Here is a 19,502-nt window from a genome sequence, read left to right as displayed (position 1 = left end):
AGTTAGTACAGATAGGCGAACACACCGCTGTGTGCAACGATTTTTTAGCGTTTATATATCAAACAGAAATATGATCCCTGATCCAGCATATAACAACAGCGCCCTCAGATCAAGTGGAAAGTCCCTGTTACGATGTGTACTAAAAATAGCAGTTTGCCGGCCATGATGAGTTAGTTGGTATTAAGCATGGTATTAAGTGTAGCTGGAATAATTTCAAAGTCATTTTGATCTCACGGACAAACAGGCAAAGGTGTTACAGGTAGACTAAATTTATTTCCTTATTTCATGCACACCGGTCGTTTTTGTACACTCGTAGCTACATTTGGGAGTGAAGGTGACACAGCAACACTCCGTGCAGTTTGGTTTAATAGCTTGAGAAACTCAAGCCCTGATATATTGGGCCTGTTTGTCATCACACGGATCTGGATCTCAACCAGTGGTCGCAATTGGAGCTGGTTCACTCCATCCATTTGGCTTGTTTTGGTATAAATGAACCAATGCGCAAACAAACGGGCCCTTAACATAGGGATATTTGCGTTTATGGCTTGGGCCAAGAATATGCCCTTTGCTGTATAATCTGCTCAAATTTCAGATGTAATGTATGGGTGTAAGTCCTTCTTTCTGTTTAGATTTGATTTTGACCCTGACAAAACTCATCTTAAATCTTGCAAGGATAAAATTCGGAAGCAGTTAAAAGATTCACTTAATATTGGAATAGGCCTACAGTTTTATACGGAAAAAACGGCATTTGGGGTCCAACTTCCGGACTTTCCGGACTTCAAAATGGGAATTACCATGACGTCACAATGCTGCATCTCATGTGTAGTTGGTGCGTTACACACACAGAAATTCATGACACACGTAAATAACCTGTCGGACTCTGTTGCACAATGCACCTAATGTACACCCACAATTTTTTCCCGATTTAAAAGATGGCGGCTCCAGGACGAAATTCCAGGAGTTGCGCCAAACATACCATTTTTTCCTGTTTAAGTAAAGTATGTTACACTTTGAGTGACTCACGCGCTGTGTGTCACCCACGCAATATTATGTGAGTTTTGTTGGGGTAGCTATTAAATTTGGCAGAAAGAGAAGACGTCTGCAATCTGAGTGGATTGTAATGGAAATTCGAATTTCCCGATGTCATAGATATTACGGCTTGTACTGAGGTTAAGTTTACGAGGCAGTACTTTGCAAATGAAAATGGTGATTTTTGCCTCTGTCACGTGGATGGTGTTATAAATCCCCCAAAACAAGAGTGTGAAGAAAGTGAAAGATGTTTGGTGCATCTGAAGACGACACCTTAATCATCATTCCAATATCTATAAACATTGGGATGATTATGAGCAATGTCCAGACATCGCTTTCATGGTAGATTTTAAAAAGCCCTTTCACCATGCTTTTTTGGCCAGTGTTGCAATTACAGTATTGTAATCGTTGAAGTTTTTTTCAGCTGTTCCCAAATCTCAATTTGGAACAGCTTTTGTAATTGTTTAAGGTTTTTTTCCTTTTTTTTCTTTTTCTGCTACTTTTTCCTAAGGGGCACTTTGGCAATTTCTTTCAGTCAGATCAATTTAAAACTTGGTAGAGTAATTAACAAAAGACGTTCCCCTAATTTTTTTTGTAATCGTGACGTCATCAGGGGGTCACTTGACCTCAATTCAAATGTTCATTCGTTACAGTCTAAAAACTTGATTTAACTCAAATTTTGTATGCACGTACTCAGGGAGGGGTTATAAATGATAATTGATATCTTGACCTCATGTGACCTCTACTTTCGGTTTGACCGGAACTTGTATTTTAACACACAAATTGTCATATCTCATGCACCATACGTTCAATTGCAGTGATAATTGGTTTTTCGTTATATATGCCACTTTGGCAATTATTTGTAATCCAATTCATTGCAAACTTATGATACTCGTTGATATGCTTTAAAAGACAATAAAAAACATTTTGGGAACAGCTATGTGTTTGTTCACAAACACCACCTCTAGTTGTCATTTTTATCATTAAGGTACAAGACCTAATCGCGCCCTTACAAGGAGAGGAAATAAATGAACTTCAGTTGGTGAAATGTGCCATAGCAAACGCGTGCGTGCGTGCATTGCAGTATTTAACAAGAGGTTTTTAGTAACTTTTTAATTTTGACGGTCAGCCCACCTTTGAGGTCTCTCAGCATTCTTGCGTACATGACGTTGCTAATTGAAGGACAAAGATTCGACAAACGCACGCTTCCTGAAATGTCTTTGCCCGTCAAGTGACGTCACGTGAGAAACCGTTTTCAGCCTCGTCATTTCTCGGCCTGCCATCAAAAATTATTTTTGTGCAAAACCTGTGCTTAGCAGTCAACACTTTTCTAAACACTGTCTGGTTTTCAGTTTGTAAATGTGTTTTACTTAAGTACTGATTACGTTTATAGTGTGGATGGATACTTGGATAGTTGTTTAGCAATTGAAGTTGACGTTTGGCAATTGAACATGTATTTTCGCTTTTAAACGTACCTACCAAATACTGTAATTAGTTCTTAAAAATAGTTTTAAGAGTCCACTAGAAATAAACAACAAAATTGCACCGCTAGTTTTGTTCCCCAAGGTTACCGTTAAGGCTTTTTATCATTACACTAAGTAGACTGCTGCTTTCTGTGTAACTGTAAACTTGGTTGCTTCTGTTTTATAACTCCGGTTTGGATGAGATCAGCCGTTTCAGATTATCAAAGGGTAAGTATTATTGGAATAGTGCAATAAAGGTGGAACACGGAGGCGGATAGCTTGTGAGGACTACGTCATGGTTGCATGTTTACTCCATAAATTGCCTGCATGGGCAGACATCCTCAGCGCGGCTGCGCTGTACACATTATGCAGGGTTATTAATATTCATATATTTCCACAAATTTGAAACAACCGTGTCAGAAAAAGTATTATTTTAACCCATAAGGTTCAGTCCGTCTTACAAACCGAGACATGACGAGCAAACAGTGTGGTGCAGCTAGCTCTTCCCAAGGAACCAATGTATCCCAGCAAGGCAAGTTAGTTTATACATGACATCTTAGATGACTGCCCTAAAGAACAAAATATATTTTGATTATTGCAGTGTTGTTGGAAGCATCTATAGCTATTGCACTCGTTTTGTGGCCTTAGTGATTTTTGGTACTTCATGTGCTTCATATCCAATTTTTGCACCGTTTATCAGTTTACTTATTTACTTTAGCTGATCAATTATATACATAAATTTATTTATTTATTTTTTTGGGGGGGGTTACAGGGTAATAAAAAGGAAATACCTCTACCACTTGTGTAGGTATTTACTGAAGGTTTTTTTTAAATGTTCATCTGATATTCGCGTTCCTATGATGTTTAAAATGGCATTTTATTCTCCACTGTAGATGGAATCCCAAATTACCTGAAAGGTGAAAGCCTGCGGAAGCTTGCAACCGATTTGGGTAGAGATGGATGGGATTTAGGCTTGGTGCTGGGATTCGAGGACGGTGAACTGCAAATCTTCAAGATGAATAACAAAGATGATAAACGGGAGGAGACAAGGAGCATGCTGGCGGAATACATCAAACGCAATGCAAAGGGCGACGTGCTTGGTGGGCTACTTGGGGGACTTAGAGCAATTGGTCGCAACAACTTATGCATCAGTAAGCGTTTTCCCTCTCTCGTCGGAAGCATTGCGACCTGATCCTTCGTTAGCAGTTAGTTTCTTCTCAAGCCGTAGTATTTTCTGTTTGGCAGTTCCCCAGAAATTCGGTGGGAATGATAGTAAAATCCATGATTGTATAGCCTTCGATAGCAAAGTGGAGGTATCCAGCCGATATTTGTTATTTCAGCAATATTTTATGAAATTGAAAGTGCTAACGCTTTAGAAATTGTATTCCGACCTCTCTTTGACACGATTCCTTCAAAGATAAACATTGTCAATCTTTTTTAGAAAACTATTCCCATTTTGCCCCGGACTCAAAAAAGCTCTGCGTTACCATGAAAAAACATTGAGAACTTGGCGCGAAAGCGAACTTAAACGGGTATTTGTGACTTCAAATAAAATATTAGCATTGCAAATTCGTACATATTGATCACATTAAAACTCAATCGAAATTTAGCTACAATTCGTCGTGACTTCAAGTTTACTTCGCTTTCGCGTGAAGTATGAACCGGCCTTCAGTCAGACTGTAAAAAACATAACAGTGCCGATTTCGCTTTTTTTCTTCATTCATAGAACTGGAGAAAGCAGCTGAGGACGAGGGTGATTTCAAGTAGACTACTACAGTTGCCACTTCATTAGTCTCATAGAGGTCTAGTAGAAGTAGTCTTTTTAATATGTAAGTGATTTTTTTACACGTATCTTCTTAGTGACAGATCGTTAGATTTTGTGCAATCCCATGAAAATTCTAATTTAGACAGTAGACTCATTGCAAACTTTCTCCTTCAAATTTTACATTAAAGTATGCTGATATCAGTACCCTCTCTAAATCCTCGACAGAGTTGCCGTCCCATACGTCCCGGACAAGGTTGTTTTTTTTTAAATCTTTTAACAACATAGGTGGGAAAAAACAGTGTCGGCTGAGATTTTACTGCCCACCCGCAACGATTCTTGCATGATTTGTGTCCAACTTGAGTCATTTACCCAACAATAATAGAATATGTTTCTTGCACCAAAAACCAAGTGTTTCGATTTTTTCCAATAGTCAAGCGAAATACTTGTATCCAATGTTGGAAGAAAATGGCCCACTTCTCTTGCACATCCTTATTCAAGAAGTGAACGCACAAGTCTCAAACATTACCTGTTTCAGACAAACACATATTTATTCTCTTATTCTTTTTACTAATTGTTATGCCCCAGTTGTTTTTTAATAACAGCTGCAGAATGGAGAGGACCTATCAAGCATCTGACATTTTCGGCCATTGATTCAAGCATTAGTGAAACTGGAAATATTGCCAAAGTCCTCTTTCATAACTACAGTTGATGAGGAGGGGTAGACATACTGGCGCTGCGATAGACTTAGCTGGAAATAACTGAGCCTGCCGGTACTGGTGGGCCGGTTCGAATCTGAAGAGCAACGGGTGATGGTTAAGATGGTTACAGTGTTTACACAATAACAAATACACGTCGGTGAAGGGTAAAGCATCCGACATTAAACTTAGCATCTTCACGACTCAAAACAGTTTACCAGTACTCTGTTATAATTGAAATGAACTTACAATCTCTGTACAGCAGGTGTATACATGTAGTTGTCAATTCTTTACAATGTGACAATTGGACAGCACCGCCATGTAGAAGTATTTTTTTTCAGAAAATATAAACTACTACAGATTACGTGGGGTATTGTAGATAAAACGGGAGGTTGCGCAGTGCAAGTTGTGAATTCTCACCGCGATATACTTGTATTAATAAGTCCGTGGAAATATTTTGATGTTCAGCATTGGTAAAATTGTATTGCAATATAAAAATACTGCTCGTGCCATTTTTTGACAGAAACCAAAAGCCCTGGCTTAAAAAGGTTTCCCTACCATGCCAGTAGGATCTGATGTCTCAAAGTAGGTCTTTAATGAAAAATTAGGTTGCTCATTTAAATATAGTAAAGCAAAAAAGCGTATAAACGTAGTATTAAGAGTAGTGAATCATCTGAGGTTCCAGTTACAAATAAAATTATAATTAGCATTATCAAGTTAGTCTCAAAATTCATAAAATCAGAAATATTTGGCAGGTTATTTAAAACTGTAAGCACCGAATTGCAGAAAGAATTACCCTCTTTAGAAAAGTACTTTATTATTTCAAACCATGTCACTTCCTTCGCAGATATTGTCCAACAGTAATTTAGAGTACATGTAGGAGTACGACGACTGAACTACGACTATTGTCACTAATTATGGCGGACGAAACAACATGGCAAACCTGCAACATGAATGTAATAAGTACCTCAACGGCATTTCGGTTCAAATTTGTCATAAGTACATAATATCTGAGAACAGGCAGCATTTGCTTGAGTTTATAAGTTACCTATACTTGACATTTACAAATTGGCACAAATAAAGATCAGTAAGTAGAGTTAGCGCACATACTTTGTGTAAAATGTTTCACTGATAAATACTTCTGTGGGAGTATATCTTACTAGGTCTTCAATTTTAAAAATCGATATATTTGACAGTGTTTCCCCTATCTCATTAAAACCACTGTACACCTTTGCATCGCACATCGCATATTCATAGCCAACACATGATGTAATACATCTGTACAAATTAAGGTTTCAAATTTGTCATATATCTGTACACATTTCTTCGTAAAAATCCTGAGTGTTGAATTCTATCTTTAATAATAAAAAAGATAAAATATTAGATGGCAATATTTAAATGACGACGTACCTTAAACATGTATGGACTAGGAATACGTGTGGCAAGCCACGTGCACGCAGACTCTTGACCAATCAGAATCGATTTAAATTGTCTCGTATCCAGGTGCCAGCGCGTGATTTTTGCAGCGGGTATTACTATATCATTCTCAGCGGCCGGGCATTATCAAAATGTTGATACGCGGTCAAGTTGCATGATGTTGAATAGGGAGACTGTCTGGGGTATTTATGAATTTAGGTGAATGGTCCCTTCTGTCTTTCCAAAGGGCAACTCACTAGTTGGCAAACTTGGCAACGTTTTCATAACAATTAAGGTAAAACAAGGCCTTACCTTGACATGTTTAACGCATCGTTTACATTGCAAACAAAATTTTTGAAACTGGAGGTGTACACATTATGATGTCTTGTACACCTTGTTTTTCTACTCGTCTTTCAATTTTCATTTTGTCGATGTACACCTAAGATTCTAAAGCTAGATTCAACAAGGTGTGATTGGTCAGGAGAAGGACCGTGTAAATTGTTACATCAGCTAATTCTTTCCTAGGCCAAACACTGGTGATGACGGTGCAAAATCCTACACAAGATATGATACAGCTGCACAAGACTTGGCCAGATCTAATTGTCCCATTGGGTGTTGTTCAATGTTGCAATTTCGATACAGTTACTTCTAGGCACCCCTCGTTCCGCTTTAAAATACTTTCTGGCAGTATTAATTGATTCAAAACATACTTTCATGAGACACAATACGCGTAGTACTCAATATCTCCCGCATGCATGGTTTACACTCACAGGTTCATTAAAACGCATGATTAATGTATATCACATAAAAGGTTTCACTTACAAAAATACCAACACAAGTTGTAAGTTTACAATCAAATTTAAAGAACTTCACAATTTGAAAGAAAAAATCGAAATGACAATCTTCTTTGTCCGAACACAATATAAAACTAATAGATTTTCCTCATTTGAGCTGCTTAGGTTTGACATCTGCACATAAAACCACAATGAATGTTCACAGCTAAATAAGAGCAAACAGAACTTATATTGCACATACATGTTTAAAAAATCAACAATGGGTCTTTAGCACGAGACACACCATCACAGTAAGCACATACTTCACGGAAAGTAACAGTTTTCAATGGTGTACTGAAAGGAAAATACATGTCCCAAAGGAATCAACGGTCATGTTGGACAGTGCACTGTCCAATACGAATGTTGATTCATTTCGGAGTGAATTTGTACATAATCTATGTACACATAAATGATACTATAGGCCTACACAGGCCAAGATCTGACTAAACCAAGCGCTGCACAGACACTCAGAAGCAAAGATGTTGCTCAACCTTTGAGTATCATGGAACAGTACTACCTGCTGGCGTATTTTTCATCTTCACCGCAGCCTAGGGTGGTGGTACCAATTTGCGCATGAAAAGAGACTAGTGCTGAGTATGTATACACAAGCGCATAGGATTTAACGTGGTGGCGGAAATATGACATAATTGTTAAGACAGTCTAAAGGGTTTCACTGCATGTCACTAAAAACTGGAAGACGTCTCGTTATTGCAAGGCTTCAGATGCTGCTAAATGTTATGTGAGAGCTCCACTAGGAATCATGGTAGGCCTACGCAATGCAAAACGTGAACCAAACGTAACTTCACGACCGAAATACTAAGCTCATAATGAGTAAAAGTTTTATTGAGTCTTTCAACGGTTTCCCTTCTTCCATGCTTCAAATGCATACAGGCAGTGGCGCACCAAGGATTCGAATTTTTGATATCATTCTTTGCTGTGCTATACAGTGCACTGCAGCTAACAGTAATAATTTTTGATATTGGGAGACTTTTACCATAGGTATATGAAGCATTATTGACGCAATTTGCTGCAAAGCCATAACCCGTCTGCACATCGCACTTGTATTTTATCCCCTCCCCCCGAAAAAACTAATGCTAAAAAACAAGGCATGCGGTTGGCTACCCTAGCTCATCAAGCCAGCGATCACAGTAGTGATATAACTTCTACTTTTTCACATAAATCAAAGAAAAACTTGACCATCAGAGGAAGAGGAATCGCCCCAATAGAATCCATCGGTCTATCACCTCTGAAGTATCAACTTTCGGGACTAAATACAGATATTTATTTGTTGTAGTACGGGCACCATCGTTTCGTGTTTTCGCGCGCTCTCTCTGACTGGTTCTGTCAGCATTAGTCTTTTTCAAGCGCGAATCAGCACTACCAGAGCAAAAACCCTAGACTACGGTGTAAATAAAAAAAAATACCCGCTGATATATAACAAAACCAGGTAGTCGTTTCGTGACTGTCTAACTCAAGATGTCACTTAACCACAACGTGGTGTGAAAAGTGGAATGTGCTACCAGTCTAAGACCTAAGATCTCAGAGTGATGTACTAAAGTGAAGAATACTTATTATGAGCTGTCCACAGTGTGACAGAACATGTCATACTGTGAGATACACTACTTATATACCACAATTGCTCAGCTGCCTCTAAGGTAGCAGAACTGATGAAATGATAAATGTGTCCAGAATGACGTAGTCACGGACAAACTCGATGTGTCAGTACAAAATTCAAGGAAATACTACACTGATTTCAACGAGTCACGGGCGAGACAAACCCATCTTTGTGTCATCAATAATAAGTACTACATTCCTGAACGTGTTAAATAAAGCAGCTGGCTGATTCGTTCAGAGACAGGCACCTAGCGATATGCTGCTTATCCTCCCCCGTTAGAAGGCACTCCTGGAATCGAAGATTACAAAGATGCTTCATCTGCTTCAGGTGTGGCGCCCACAATGCTGCAGAGCCACTCAGCGCCTCATTGCCGGTAAGATCTAATTCGGAGAGGGCAGGCATCACGCTGCATGCCTCGGCAATGTGCTTCATATCACTGGGCATCAGTGAGCAACAGCTTAGGTGCAGCTCCTGAATATGCTTCACGTGGTGCAAAAAAGGCGCCCACACATTGCAGGCACCGCCCAATGCCATATTCCCTGACAGCTCCAATGCACGAAGTGAGGGCATGCTACTCAAAGTTAGAGTAATTTGTTCCACATCTGATCCGAGCATTGAGCACCGATTCAGTACCAACACTTGGAGGTTCTTCAACTGTTTCAGATGGGAGGACCACAGAGATGCCGAGTTTGCCAGTGCATCATTACCAACAAGGCTTAATTCGACCAGGTCACTAGACCTAGAACTCAAGCCCTCCAAAATATCTGCTAGATTTGTGCCCGTCAGTGAATAGTCACTCAGGTACACATGTATCCCAGAACTGACGGGCTGAATTGAAAACTGGAACCTGCTGCCCATGTAATTGCTTCGGACAGAGCAGTTTACAAGGTTTCTCAGAAGACCGATTGATGCAGCAACATACTTGAATTCCTGCCTTTTGATATTGCACTCATCAAATTCCAGCATCTCAAGATGGTTCAAGGACTGCAAAGGGACGGACCACAATGATGCTGTGCCACCCAGAGAATCATTATCGGAGACTTTCAACCCTTTGAGATTTGGCAGATCACACAGTGACACAGAAATAGTCTTCATGTCAACCCCTGTTAAATCACATGAACTCAAGTCCAACATTTGTAGATGCTTCATGAGCTTCAGTTGGGGTGCCCACAGTTTGCCTGAACCACCTAAGGTGTCATTCAGGGACAAGTCCAGCTTGGTCAAAGATGTCATATCCTCAAGCATCAGAGCAATGTGTTCGATGTCTTTGGGCTGCAAGGAGCAGTGATGTAATTCCAATCGTTCTAGTCGTCTTAACTGCTTTAAGTATGGCGACCATAGTGCTGCTGAGCCACTAACTGCGACATTTCCACTGAGGATAAACTCCACAAGGTCATTCCTGTTGCTCACTGCTTCAAGGATGAAGGCTAGATCTTTGCCCGTTAAAGAGCGCTGACTAAGGTCAAGCCTGACACCAGTTTTAGTAGGTTCAACCAGAAATCGCCCGCTCAAGTAAGCACTCTTAACCAAACAGTTAACCAGATTCGGCATGTAGCTGAATGATGTAGCAAGATGCCTCAAATCCTGTTTATTCAGATTGCAACCTAGCAATATCAGGTTCTTAAGATGATGCATGCGCCTCAGGTGAGGGGACCAGTTGCCTGCCGAGTCACTCAGCAGTTCATTGCTGGAGAGGTTCAAGTCCTTGCAGCTGGCCATACTGCTCAGGGACATGGCAATGTATTTTACATCCTTGCTTGACAAAGCACACTGGCGTAAGTATAGCTTTTGAAGTGACCTCATCTGGTCAAGGCAAGGAGCCCAGACTCCAGCCGAGCCACCCAGAGACTCGTTGAAAGAGAGGTCCAACTTGGTAAGGTTAGCCAGACAACTGAGCGAAATTGCTAGCAACTTTGCATCTTCACCAGTAAGTGAACAGTACTTAAGGCTCAGCTTCTGCAAGTGCTTCATGATCTGAAAGTGAGAGGCCCAGGAACCACCCAATCCACCCAAGCTGTTCTGTGACAGATCCAGTTTTGCCACTAAAGGCATTCCACTCAACGATACTGCAATGTATTCAATGTCACTGTCTTTCAGCAAGCAGTTACTCAAGACCAACTCTTGGAGACTCTTCAGATGCATGAGAGGATTAAACCAGAGAGTTGCTGAACCACCCAAACCATTATTTCTACTTAGGACCAACTCAACTAGGTCTTTTCGTCTGGTCAAAGCCTCCATTATTTCTGCCATGTCTGAACCAGTCAACGAACACTCAGTTATATCTAGCCTTATACCACGTTTCCTACTTGTTTCTTTTTCAGTCTCACTCACTAGGCGGTTGGTAGGCCAAACAAGGTCATCCGCTGGGGAACGACGATGAACGTCAGTTTGGACAGAACAATCGTGAAGACTGCCGATATGTCCAACTGACACAGCCAGGCTTCGAACGTCTTTCCTATTTAAATGACAATCTTCCAAATTCAGCTTCTCCAGCCTTTTTAGAACGTGTAGGTGCAAGACCCAAGATGGTACTGAGCCACCTAAACATTCATTACCTGACAGGTCTAGCAAGGTCAGGTTGACTAACTTGCCAATCGATGCTGCAATATGTTGCATATTTATGACAGAGAGAGAGCATTCTTTAAGCACTAAGATGGATAAATTACTCAATCCCTTCAAACAGTGTGTGAGAGATGTATCCCATCTCTGCAGGTTACATCTGCATACAGCCAATTCTGCTACGCTGGCAAGCTTGGCATTGGCATGTCCCTCTGGCTGTTCCATGACCTGTTTGACAAACCACATATGCGAATTCAGACTATCACTGTTGCAGTCTTCAATGTGTACTGCACTCGACAGCACTGCACTCACAAGGTCTTGGGAAGGTATACTCTTTGACTGACTCTCAAAGAAGCACATCAGGGCCAGTTTTAATGCCGAGTTGCTAAATGTATTCTGCAGCATTTTCAAGATTTGAGCAGTGCATCCCTGGCTGTCACCACAACAAAAGCGCAGTAGATACTCAAAACCAGCTGGATGGTTCTTGATTGCATTCTCAAGTTGTTTCAGTATCTTCTGAAATTCTTCAGGGCTGGTTTTTAACAAGCTCTGAAAATATTTGGCTGCGCTGAACTCTTGGAATGTCATATGCATAAACTGAATGCTGTCAAGTGTGTCCAAACCCTTCATAACCCTCTGACTGGTGACAAGACCTACTCTTAATGCTGTATTTAATGTACTATTCACAAACTCGCTCTGCTCAAATGAAAGCAGCTGCACTGGAGATATGAGACCATGAAAAGCAATTTTCCCAAGTTCAATGACAACCTTAGACACTTCATCATTTGAAATGCCAGCTTTCCGCTTGAACATGTATCTCAGTACCTCACTGTACAGACGATACATTGTGTCTGGGAGAGAAGAATCTTCTCTCCATAAAACACACATCACAAGAAGCAGCATGGGGCTCCTGGCCAGATCACGCAACACATCAGAAGACTGAATTCTCTCACAAAGCCGCTGAGCTTTCTCAGGCTCCTTGGAGTAGAACTTGCTTATATAATCATTAACATCTTCTGCACTGAACCCTAGGACTCGGACGTGGGTGAAAGGCTTCTGAACCAACAACTTGTTCACCAGTTTGCTTAAGTGAGAGGAGCGGGTTGTCACCACCACACAGCAATCTCTACACTCCTTTCGATTCAGGATTTTGAGGATGGAGCCAAACGTAGACTCATTCAGGTCGGTGGTCGTAAATTCATCGAAACCATCCAAGAGAATGAGTACCTTCTCAGGATTGGTGTTGATGAAGGACTTTAAAGCACACTTATCAATGGGGGTGTCTCGGTCCAACAGTTGTGCAAAGACTGCATCAACAAGCTCAGAGCTTTGCTCAAGAGAGTGCATTTTCAGAGCAAACACAAGTTTGTACTTAAGCAACACACTGACACATTTCATGGCCCAGTCATACGTTACTTTGTCAATTAAGGTTGACTTCCCAACACCAGCTAGACCATCCAAAATGATCCGCTTGATAACATTACCCTCCCTGGTTTCAACAAGGAAAATTCCCTTATATGACTTGAGCTTCCCTTTGATATAATCACCTACAACCTGCAGGCCTGTATAGATATCCATGATATGTTTTGTGTCATCTTCAAGCCACGGGATGATTTGCACATAACTCCCTGTGGTGGTGTACCGGGATTGCAACGCTTTCTCACAAAGATCAGCAGCAGCTTCAGCAAGTGTAGCCTCTTGAAGCTTCCTGGTGGCACTGAGTTCTTCATATGGGCCAGGCTGTCTGTCAGAATTACTGCTTGCAACTGGCATTTCCGCTGTAATAAAATGAGGAAAGTCCTTCAAATCGGAGGCAAGAACACATAGGAGCATTTGAAGTGACTATTGGAAAATACCAATGAGGACATAAGAACACTGTCTTTTGAAATCAGTAACACAAAGCGTTTAAAAGCAAATTTACCTGATGTTTGAATTTTACTACTCCGTCTATTGGTGTCCTCCGGTGAGATTGGTAACTTACCAAAGACAGCATCATGAGAGTGTATTTCCCGTTTGTCTTCTCCTTGGTCTGCAAGTTAACACAAGAACACAAATGACATTGTTCCCTGAGACTAGGGCCATGTGGAGAACTAACCACTTAAAGGAAGCATTATTTTGGCCCACAGTTTTGATTATGAAAAAAAGGCAGGACACATTGCCAAACACCACAAAAACTAACTCGTTGAAATCATTTGGGCAAAATTTTTATGATAGTTCTCACTTCAGCCAAATTTTGGAACACACTTGGGTGCCATCATGGAGCAATATTTGCAGTGATATCAACCTGTCCCAACTTCCTGGAATATGTGTGCATGTTTAAAACAAGTCAGGGGTAATATAACATTGTATGTTCACTGCCAGTGGCTTGGGAATGTGAAGTAGTATAATGCAAATGTCAGCAGTCCATATGTACGCTGATCGCCAGTTACCGTGGCTTGACTTGGCTAAGAAGTCTTGCCAAGGTAGACATTTGGTGTTCATCATTAATACCTTTTGGCGCAGAGACAACTGTGAGGTTGAACGTCGGCCCATACATTGGTCCAAAGAAACAAGGATTCTCATCACCAGTGACGTTGAGAGTCTCAACATGACAAGCACTTCGCGGGGAGAAATGAACGACAGCAGCTCTGTCTGGCTCGACTTGATGCCCAAAAAAGAGAGGGATTAATGAACTTACATTAATACTAAATAATTCAAAGAAGTCGCAAGTGTGTACGCTCAATTGGTTCATATTTCTGCAGTAGTCAAGTCTATGACAAAAGTTCTTCAACAAATCCAGTCCTTTCACAAGATCAGTCATGAGTAACAGGGTGAACACTGCTCGGGGAATGCTTTCCTTAAAGTTCATTTAAATAGCTTGTGACATGGCTTAATACACTAAATGACATGGGATGGACTTGACAAAAGAGCTACCTTCAGATCTTTATGCATAAACAAATTACATGCAAGTTCCTTCACAGACCAGTCACAAGCTTTTCACAAGACCAGTCACAGAGAGCAGGGTGAACAGTGACAAAGAAATGCTTGTGATTGGTCAAATTTCACTTAACGGCTGCTGACTTGGCTTAGGACTGGATGATTGTGGGGACTTTTGATGGACTCGACTGCGACACTGATACCAGCTAAGTATGCATATTCCAATGCTGTTATAACTGGAATCATGAAACATGAAGGCATCAAGTCAGGAAATCCTTCCTTTCATCTGACAATATTATTGGTAGACAATGTTGCAAAAGACAAATAAAACTTTCTCTGGTTTGGAACAAGACTTCGAAAATTCGGTCACAAGTTTATTTAGACACAAAATGGCAAAGGGAACACTATAAAGTACAAGCACAGTTCCCTTCCGTGGATGATCACAGTACTGTCAACAACACGAAAATGATAAACGGCAACCAGAGTCTAATGGATGTTCAAAGACACCTGGACACCACGCTGGATAAAATCTTGCATTCAAACTCTTTTACATTCCAAAAAGAATCAAGTCAAACTGTACCTGGATGAGAACCCTTTGTCAGCACTTGTTGTGTTGACAGGTCAACCTTCTCCTCTCCATCTGAGGGCTGATCATGCTTATTAGATTGTACTGCCCTCTGTCCAGAGCTTTGTTCAACGCAGACCCCGGGCATTCCTTCACAATCCTTTTTCTTCCTGTTGACCTTGCGCAGAACTGACTGTAATCTGGACGAGGGCTTCTTTTTGGCTGAAGGCAAAACTGCAGATCAACATCAGGCTTTCAAAATGACTCACTGAGTAGCTAGCTTATTCTCAAACAGCCCTATTCCCATCTTCGGCTTTACCTGATGTTTATGTTCCCCGACTTATGCGATTCTGGCTCAGTCTGAGTCAAAGCTTTGCCACAAGTGGGAGTTTTCTAATTTCAAAATGCAAGGGCTAGAGATATTTACTCGGCCAGTTAAAGATGAAGCCATTGCTTGAGACAAGTCAACTAACTTTTAAGAAAGAGTAGTCAACTAACTTTCAAGAAAGACACATAACATCCACAGCATTTGGCCTTTTGCAAACCTAACTGGACCCCCCTTGTTAGCACCCACTTGATCACACAGAACTGTAAGACTGGGTGAAATCTTTATGACTTTCCTCTAAAGACTAAACCTGACACTGCCTTCACTGCCTTTCCTGATGAACTGTTTGTGGTACACTGATGACAGTAAACTGTGAAGGAACTTTGACCCACAGCTCTAATCTAATCCACCAAACAATTGACTAATGTTGTTTTCTTGTTTCAAAATGAGAGACTGTTAACTCAATCATTACCTTGCAAAATTTCTGGTGCCTGATGATGTCTTGGTGAGGGTCTGCTTGGGACTTCAGCTAGCACTTGGGATGTCATCTCATCTCTCTGACACTGCTGTCCAATGGAGCTGGGGCCTTTGTCACGTTGCTTGCTCCTCCAAAACAGTCTGGAGAGTACTGATTGCATTCTGGATGGCTTTTGTGCAGACTGGGCTGCAAGGCACAGACAGAGAATATTTTGAAAATCTCAACAGCACGTATGCCTGATATTTATAAGTCATCCCTGTCACGAAACCAAAGAGTAGGCACACCTCTGCTCGAAGCTGTACATGCATAAACTGTTTCTGCTTTCATTCATTTCTGTTTTCCTTGAGGGCTTTCATGTGTAGATCTATCCCAGAGCAAATCTTTATGATGGACTGGAGTTATACCAGGAGTCATACACTGTAACCTTTGCAACATTGAAAAGCAATGTCTTCCTACATGTACTGAACAAAGTCACAAAAACAATTTGATTAACAGGATCTGCTTTTAAAGAAATGCCTGACAGATCTCATATAGCTCCCATTCAAATAGTCAAAACTTACAGGTACAGTCTCTGTTCTTTATAAGCCATGCACATGAACAATATTGGAAGTTATCCTAAATGGTTATAATTTTGGTCAAGCAAAGGCATCAATCCATTTTGAAAAGTGTGGGGGCGGGGAACATGGCCCTGATCAGAGTGAATGTGAGCACAAAGTGAGAAGCCCTGAGTGGCATGGGGTCCAAATAGATGCTCTGTGGTGTGATCTGAGACAAGTTCTGGCTACTTTAGCCAGTTTTTTTAACAAAGACTTTTGCAAGGTATACATTGTCAATTAGGTTTTGAAAAAGGGGGGGGGCACGTCCCCCCCACCTGACACCAATTGATGCCTATGGGGGTCAAGTGATCTGTGGAAAGATGTATCAGACATAATTGCTTTGGTTGCTGCATTTGAAACAAGGAATAAATCGTGTAAATGTTGTATCTCCCAGTGCAACTGCAAACAAACACCAATTCAAGCAAAGTTACAAAGCAATGCATACGCTGTTTGGTAAACACAAAGGAAAGTCTGTGACCTTGTAGTCGCCAAGTCCCTAATTTCGCCACCAATTGTCAAGGCTGATTGGTTTTCACATTACATGGTGAATTAAGGGGCCTGGGTCACTCACGTTACATATCTAACGTCAGGATTTTGCTATGTAGTGAGTGAACAGCAGGAGTACGCATACAGCAATAGATGGTGGCCACTACTTCACCTCTGTCATGTCGGTGAGGGTCAATAAATTACACAAGTACCAGCAGATGTACATATAGCTCCCATGGGATATTTATGATAAGAGCTATCCGTTACCCCATTTATTCTTTAAAGCACTAAGGGCAAAATAGTTCTTTGCCCTGCAGCATGAGGATTCTTAATATCAACTCAGTATAAATACATGCAGTTCACGATGATTGTTTCAGTGTGGGCAAAGGTTCACATTACAAAGGCCAAATCTTCAGTGAAGATACCCATGATAACAGGTGGTCGATGATATTTTCACAATAATTTTAGGATCTGGCCTACCATCAACCCAGCAAGTGAATTTATCTACTTAAGTTTTTACCCAAGCAAAACTGAAGCTCAGCGAATGAAGACATCAGGGCGCTTAAAAGTCACAGTTGAAGTGAATACATGTAGTTTGTACCTTGACAGTTTGTAATTTGCCTCTGATGACTTGCAAGTGATCACTTGCAAGTTATTAGACTCAGCAAAGACTTCAAATTAATTTGCTGAATATACTGTTATTTGCTACAACACATAACTACCAGGATTCCCGCCTTCACTGGATACATCAGCAGCTGTACATGACAGATAATGAGATACTGGCTTGTCTTGTCCTCCATCCTCAGCCGACAAGTCGGAGGGGGAGTCTTGGTCATTTGATGCAGGCATCTCCACTCCTTTCCCCTCCTCACCTGACTTCTCTGTCAAGAAAATGTAAAATCCGATTTTAATATAATGAAGTTACACATGAACATGTATAACAAAAACGTTCTGGTGAAAGTCAAATGACACCATGTTGGTTATGGTCCAATTTCTGGATTTGTTTTAATTGAGCAGTGCATAACTAAGCACTAATTATGCTCATTACTGGTGTTTATTATGCCATACTTGCACTAATATAGCACGGATTATTGATGAACAAACCATTATACAAAATCAGTTGCGAAAGCACAAACATTTGTACATTATGACCAATATAATAGCTATCACACCTGGGAGTGCCTCCAGCATGATTGAAGAGATGAACATTAACAAATAAAAACACAAATAACAACATGTCAACATACATGTACATGTAGCCTTCAACATACATGTAATGGCTAATTATGAATACAAGGAAACATCAGGAAATTACTTGATGAGTTGTGTTTGCTCGTGTCCCCAATCAAGCCAGGACCTGTATCTGGGGTTCTACAATATTTTCTTCAAGGCCATGTTCCTTGACGGAATACATGGTGGAGGAGCTGTTCACAATCAGAAATGGTTTGGGGAATAAGTCGGCGCTAATACAGAGTGATAAAGCCATCCAAATCTCACTTCGTCCACAGCTTACACCAACGGGGTTTGTAAATAATACGCTGCATCCATCAACAACAAAAGTTGGCTTAAACCGTGCCAAAAAACTCCAAAGGTTTCATTGATTTCCAGGTATGACATGCCTATCATGCCTGTGGGTTACATCCTTGGGTGTAGATGCCCAGATCCATATGCTGGCAATGTAAGCAAAAGAGAAACAGACTCCATGTAGGCCCTCTTGATGTCCAAATTTTGGAAATGCAAGTTTTTAATGCCAATTAAGACCACTCAATTCTCACACATTGGCTAAAAACCTTGCCAGGGGCACAATTACCTGCAACCTTCAAGGGTTCCTCATTTGAAAGATGGACTTGTGAATATGTTACAAGGCACATCTACGTATACTTTTACCTAAGTATCTGCATGTTTCATTTTAAAGTGTTTCCTGCAGAACGTTGGTTGGTTCAGATTTCATATCCCGATGGGTGGAATTTTGGTGCACTGCTGAGGTGACACAGTACAGTGTACATGAACAAGACCTGCATCAAAGAAAACACATACAGGCCTAAATAAACACCAGATTGATAACAAAAGAGTAAAAAAGACCATGATCTACATGAATCATTCAGCATGTTCAGCCTTGTTTCTGGGTTATTAAAATGAAGAATTTTCTGCATTACAATCAATAGTTCAGGGAGTACAATGGGGGAATCCCCAAAATCACATTTCCTGCGCCTACATCGTGTGCCTTGCTCTATGACTGCTGTGCAATATTACAGAAACACTACATCGCTTGTTGAGGATTATGTGACAGTAAAGTACAAACCTATTCCAGCTAAGCAGGTATTGCACTGGCAAGAAACCAGTTCCACATCCGCATCCATTTTCTTCACGCAGTCCACAAGCGCAGTACCTTTGTTTTTATGAATTATAGAGGGCGCTGTTAAAAACAATCATTTTGAATCATCAATCATCATTGTCCATTCGCCTCCAGCTCTGATATCGAAAACGCTTTCAGACCCTAGGCTGTTAAAATGACATTTGAGGCCCCGAGCTAGCTAGGCCCCGCTCCGTTTTTGTCCGTTTTTGTCCTGTCAACCAACAGAATTTATCTTCTTTTGCCAGCGTCTTTGTTGAAGGTTTTTGTTAGCCAACAGAGGGCGCTCTCCCACTTTCACGGAGGTTGCAGGCCAGTAAATAAACTGCCATACTGTGAAATACCCGAACTTCGAAAAATCAGGAAATTACTCCCGAATTTCCCAGGTGTTCGAGACGCACATCAAAT

At 40.9% G+C, this 19,502-nt stretch overlaps 2 protein-coding genes across 4 annotated transcripts; one reads left to right on the top strand and one right to left on the bottom strand.

Annotated features, from left to right (window-relative positions):
* The first annotated feature begins 97 nt into the window (after positions 1-97).
* LOC110987383 (uncharacterized) lies at positions 98-6,057 on the top strand. The gene is made up of 4 exons (XM_087136838.1): positions 98-259; positions 2,938-3,024; positions 3,386-3,643; positions 4,219-6,057. Exons 2-4 carry the CDS (start codon positions 2,964-2,966, stop codon positions 4,257-4,259), a joined length of 360 nt encoding a protein of 119 aa, XP_086992964.1. The 5' UTR covers positions 98-259; positions 2,938-2,963; the 3' UTR covers positions 4,260-6,057.
* Positions 4,780-19,218, bottom strand: LOC110987358 (uncharacterized). Of its 3 annotated transcripts, none has more exons than XM_022250061.2 (8): positions 19,044-19,218; positions 18,629-18,756; positions 17,464-17,622; positions 15,654-15,845; positions 14,872-15,090; positions 13,866-14,015; positions 13,357-13,404; positions 4,780-13,153 (listed from the first exon to the last, which is right to left on the bottom strand). In XM_022250061.2, exons 3-8 carry the CDS (start codon positions 17,588-17,590, stop codon positions 9,024-9,026), a joined length of 4,866 nt encoding a protein of 1,621 aa, XP_022105753.2. In that variant the 5' UTR covers positions 17,591-17,622; positions 18,629-18,756; positions 19,044-19,218; the 3' UTR covers positions 4,780-9,023. The 3 variants fall into 3 exon arrangements, with proteins under 3 accessions (XP_022105753.2, XP_022105735.2, XP_022105726.2); XM_022250043.2 differs by having other exon boundaries at positions 13,297-13,404; positions 17,464-17,617; positions 19,044-19,217; XM_022250034.2 differs by having other exon boundaries at positions 13,297-13,404; positions 19,044-19,216.
* Between the last annotated feature and the right edge of the window lie 284 nt (positions 19,219-19,502).

The sequence above is a fragment of the Acanthaster planci genome, linkage group LG05 (genome assembly GCF_054643075.1).
Source record: "Acanthaster planci isolate LZ-2023a linkage group LG05, COTS_SCS, whole genome shotgun sequence".
NCBI lineage: Eukaryota > Metazoa > Echinodermata > Asteroidea > Valvatida > Acanthasteridae > Acanthaster > Acanthaster planci.
This window is presented reverse-complemented; position numbering and strand designations above follow the sequence as displayed.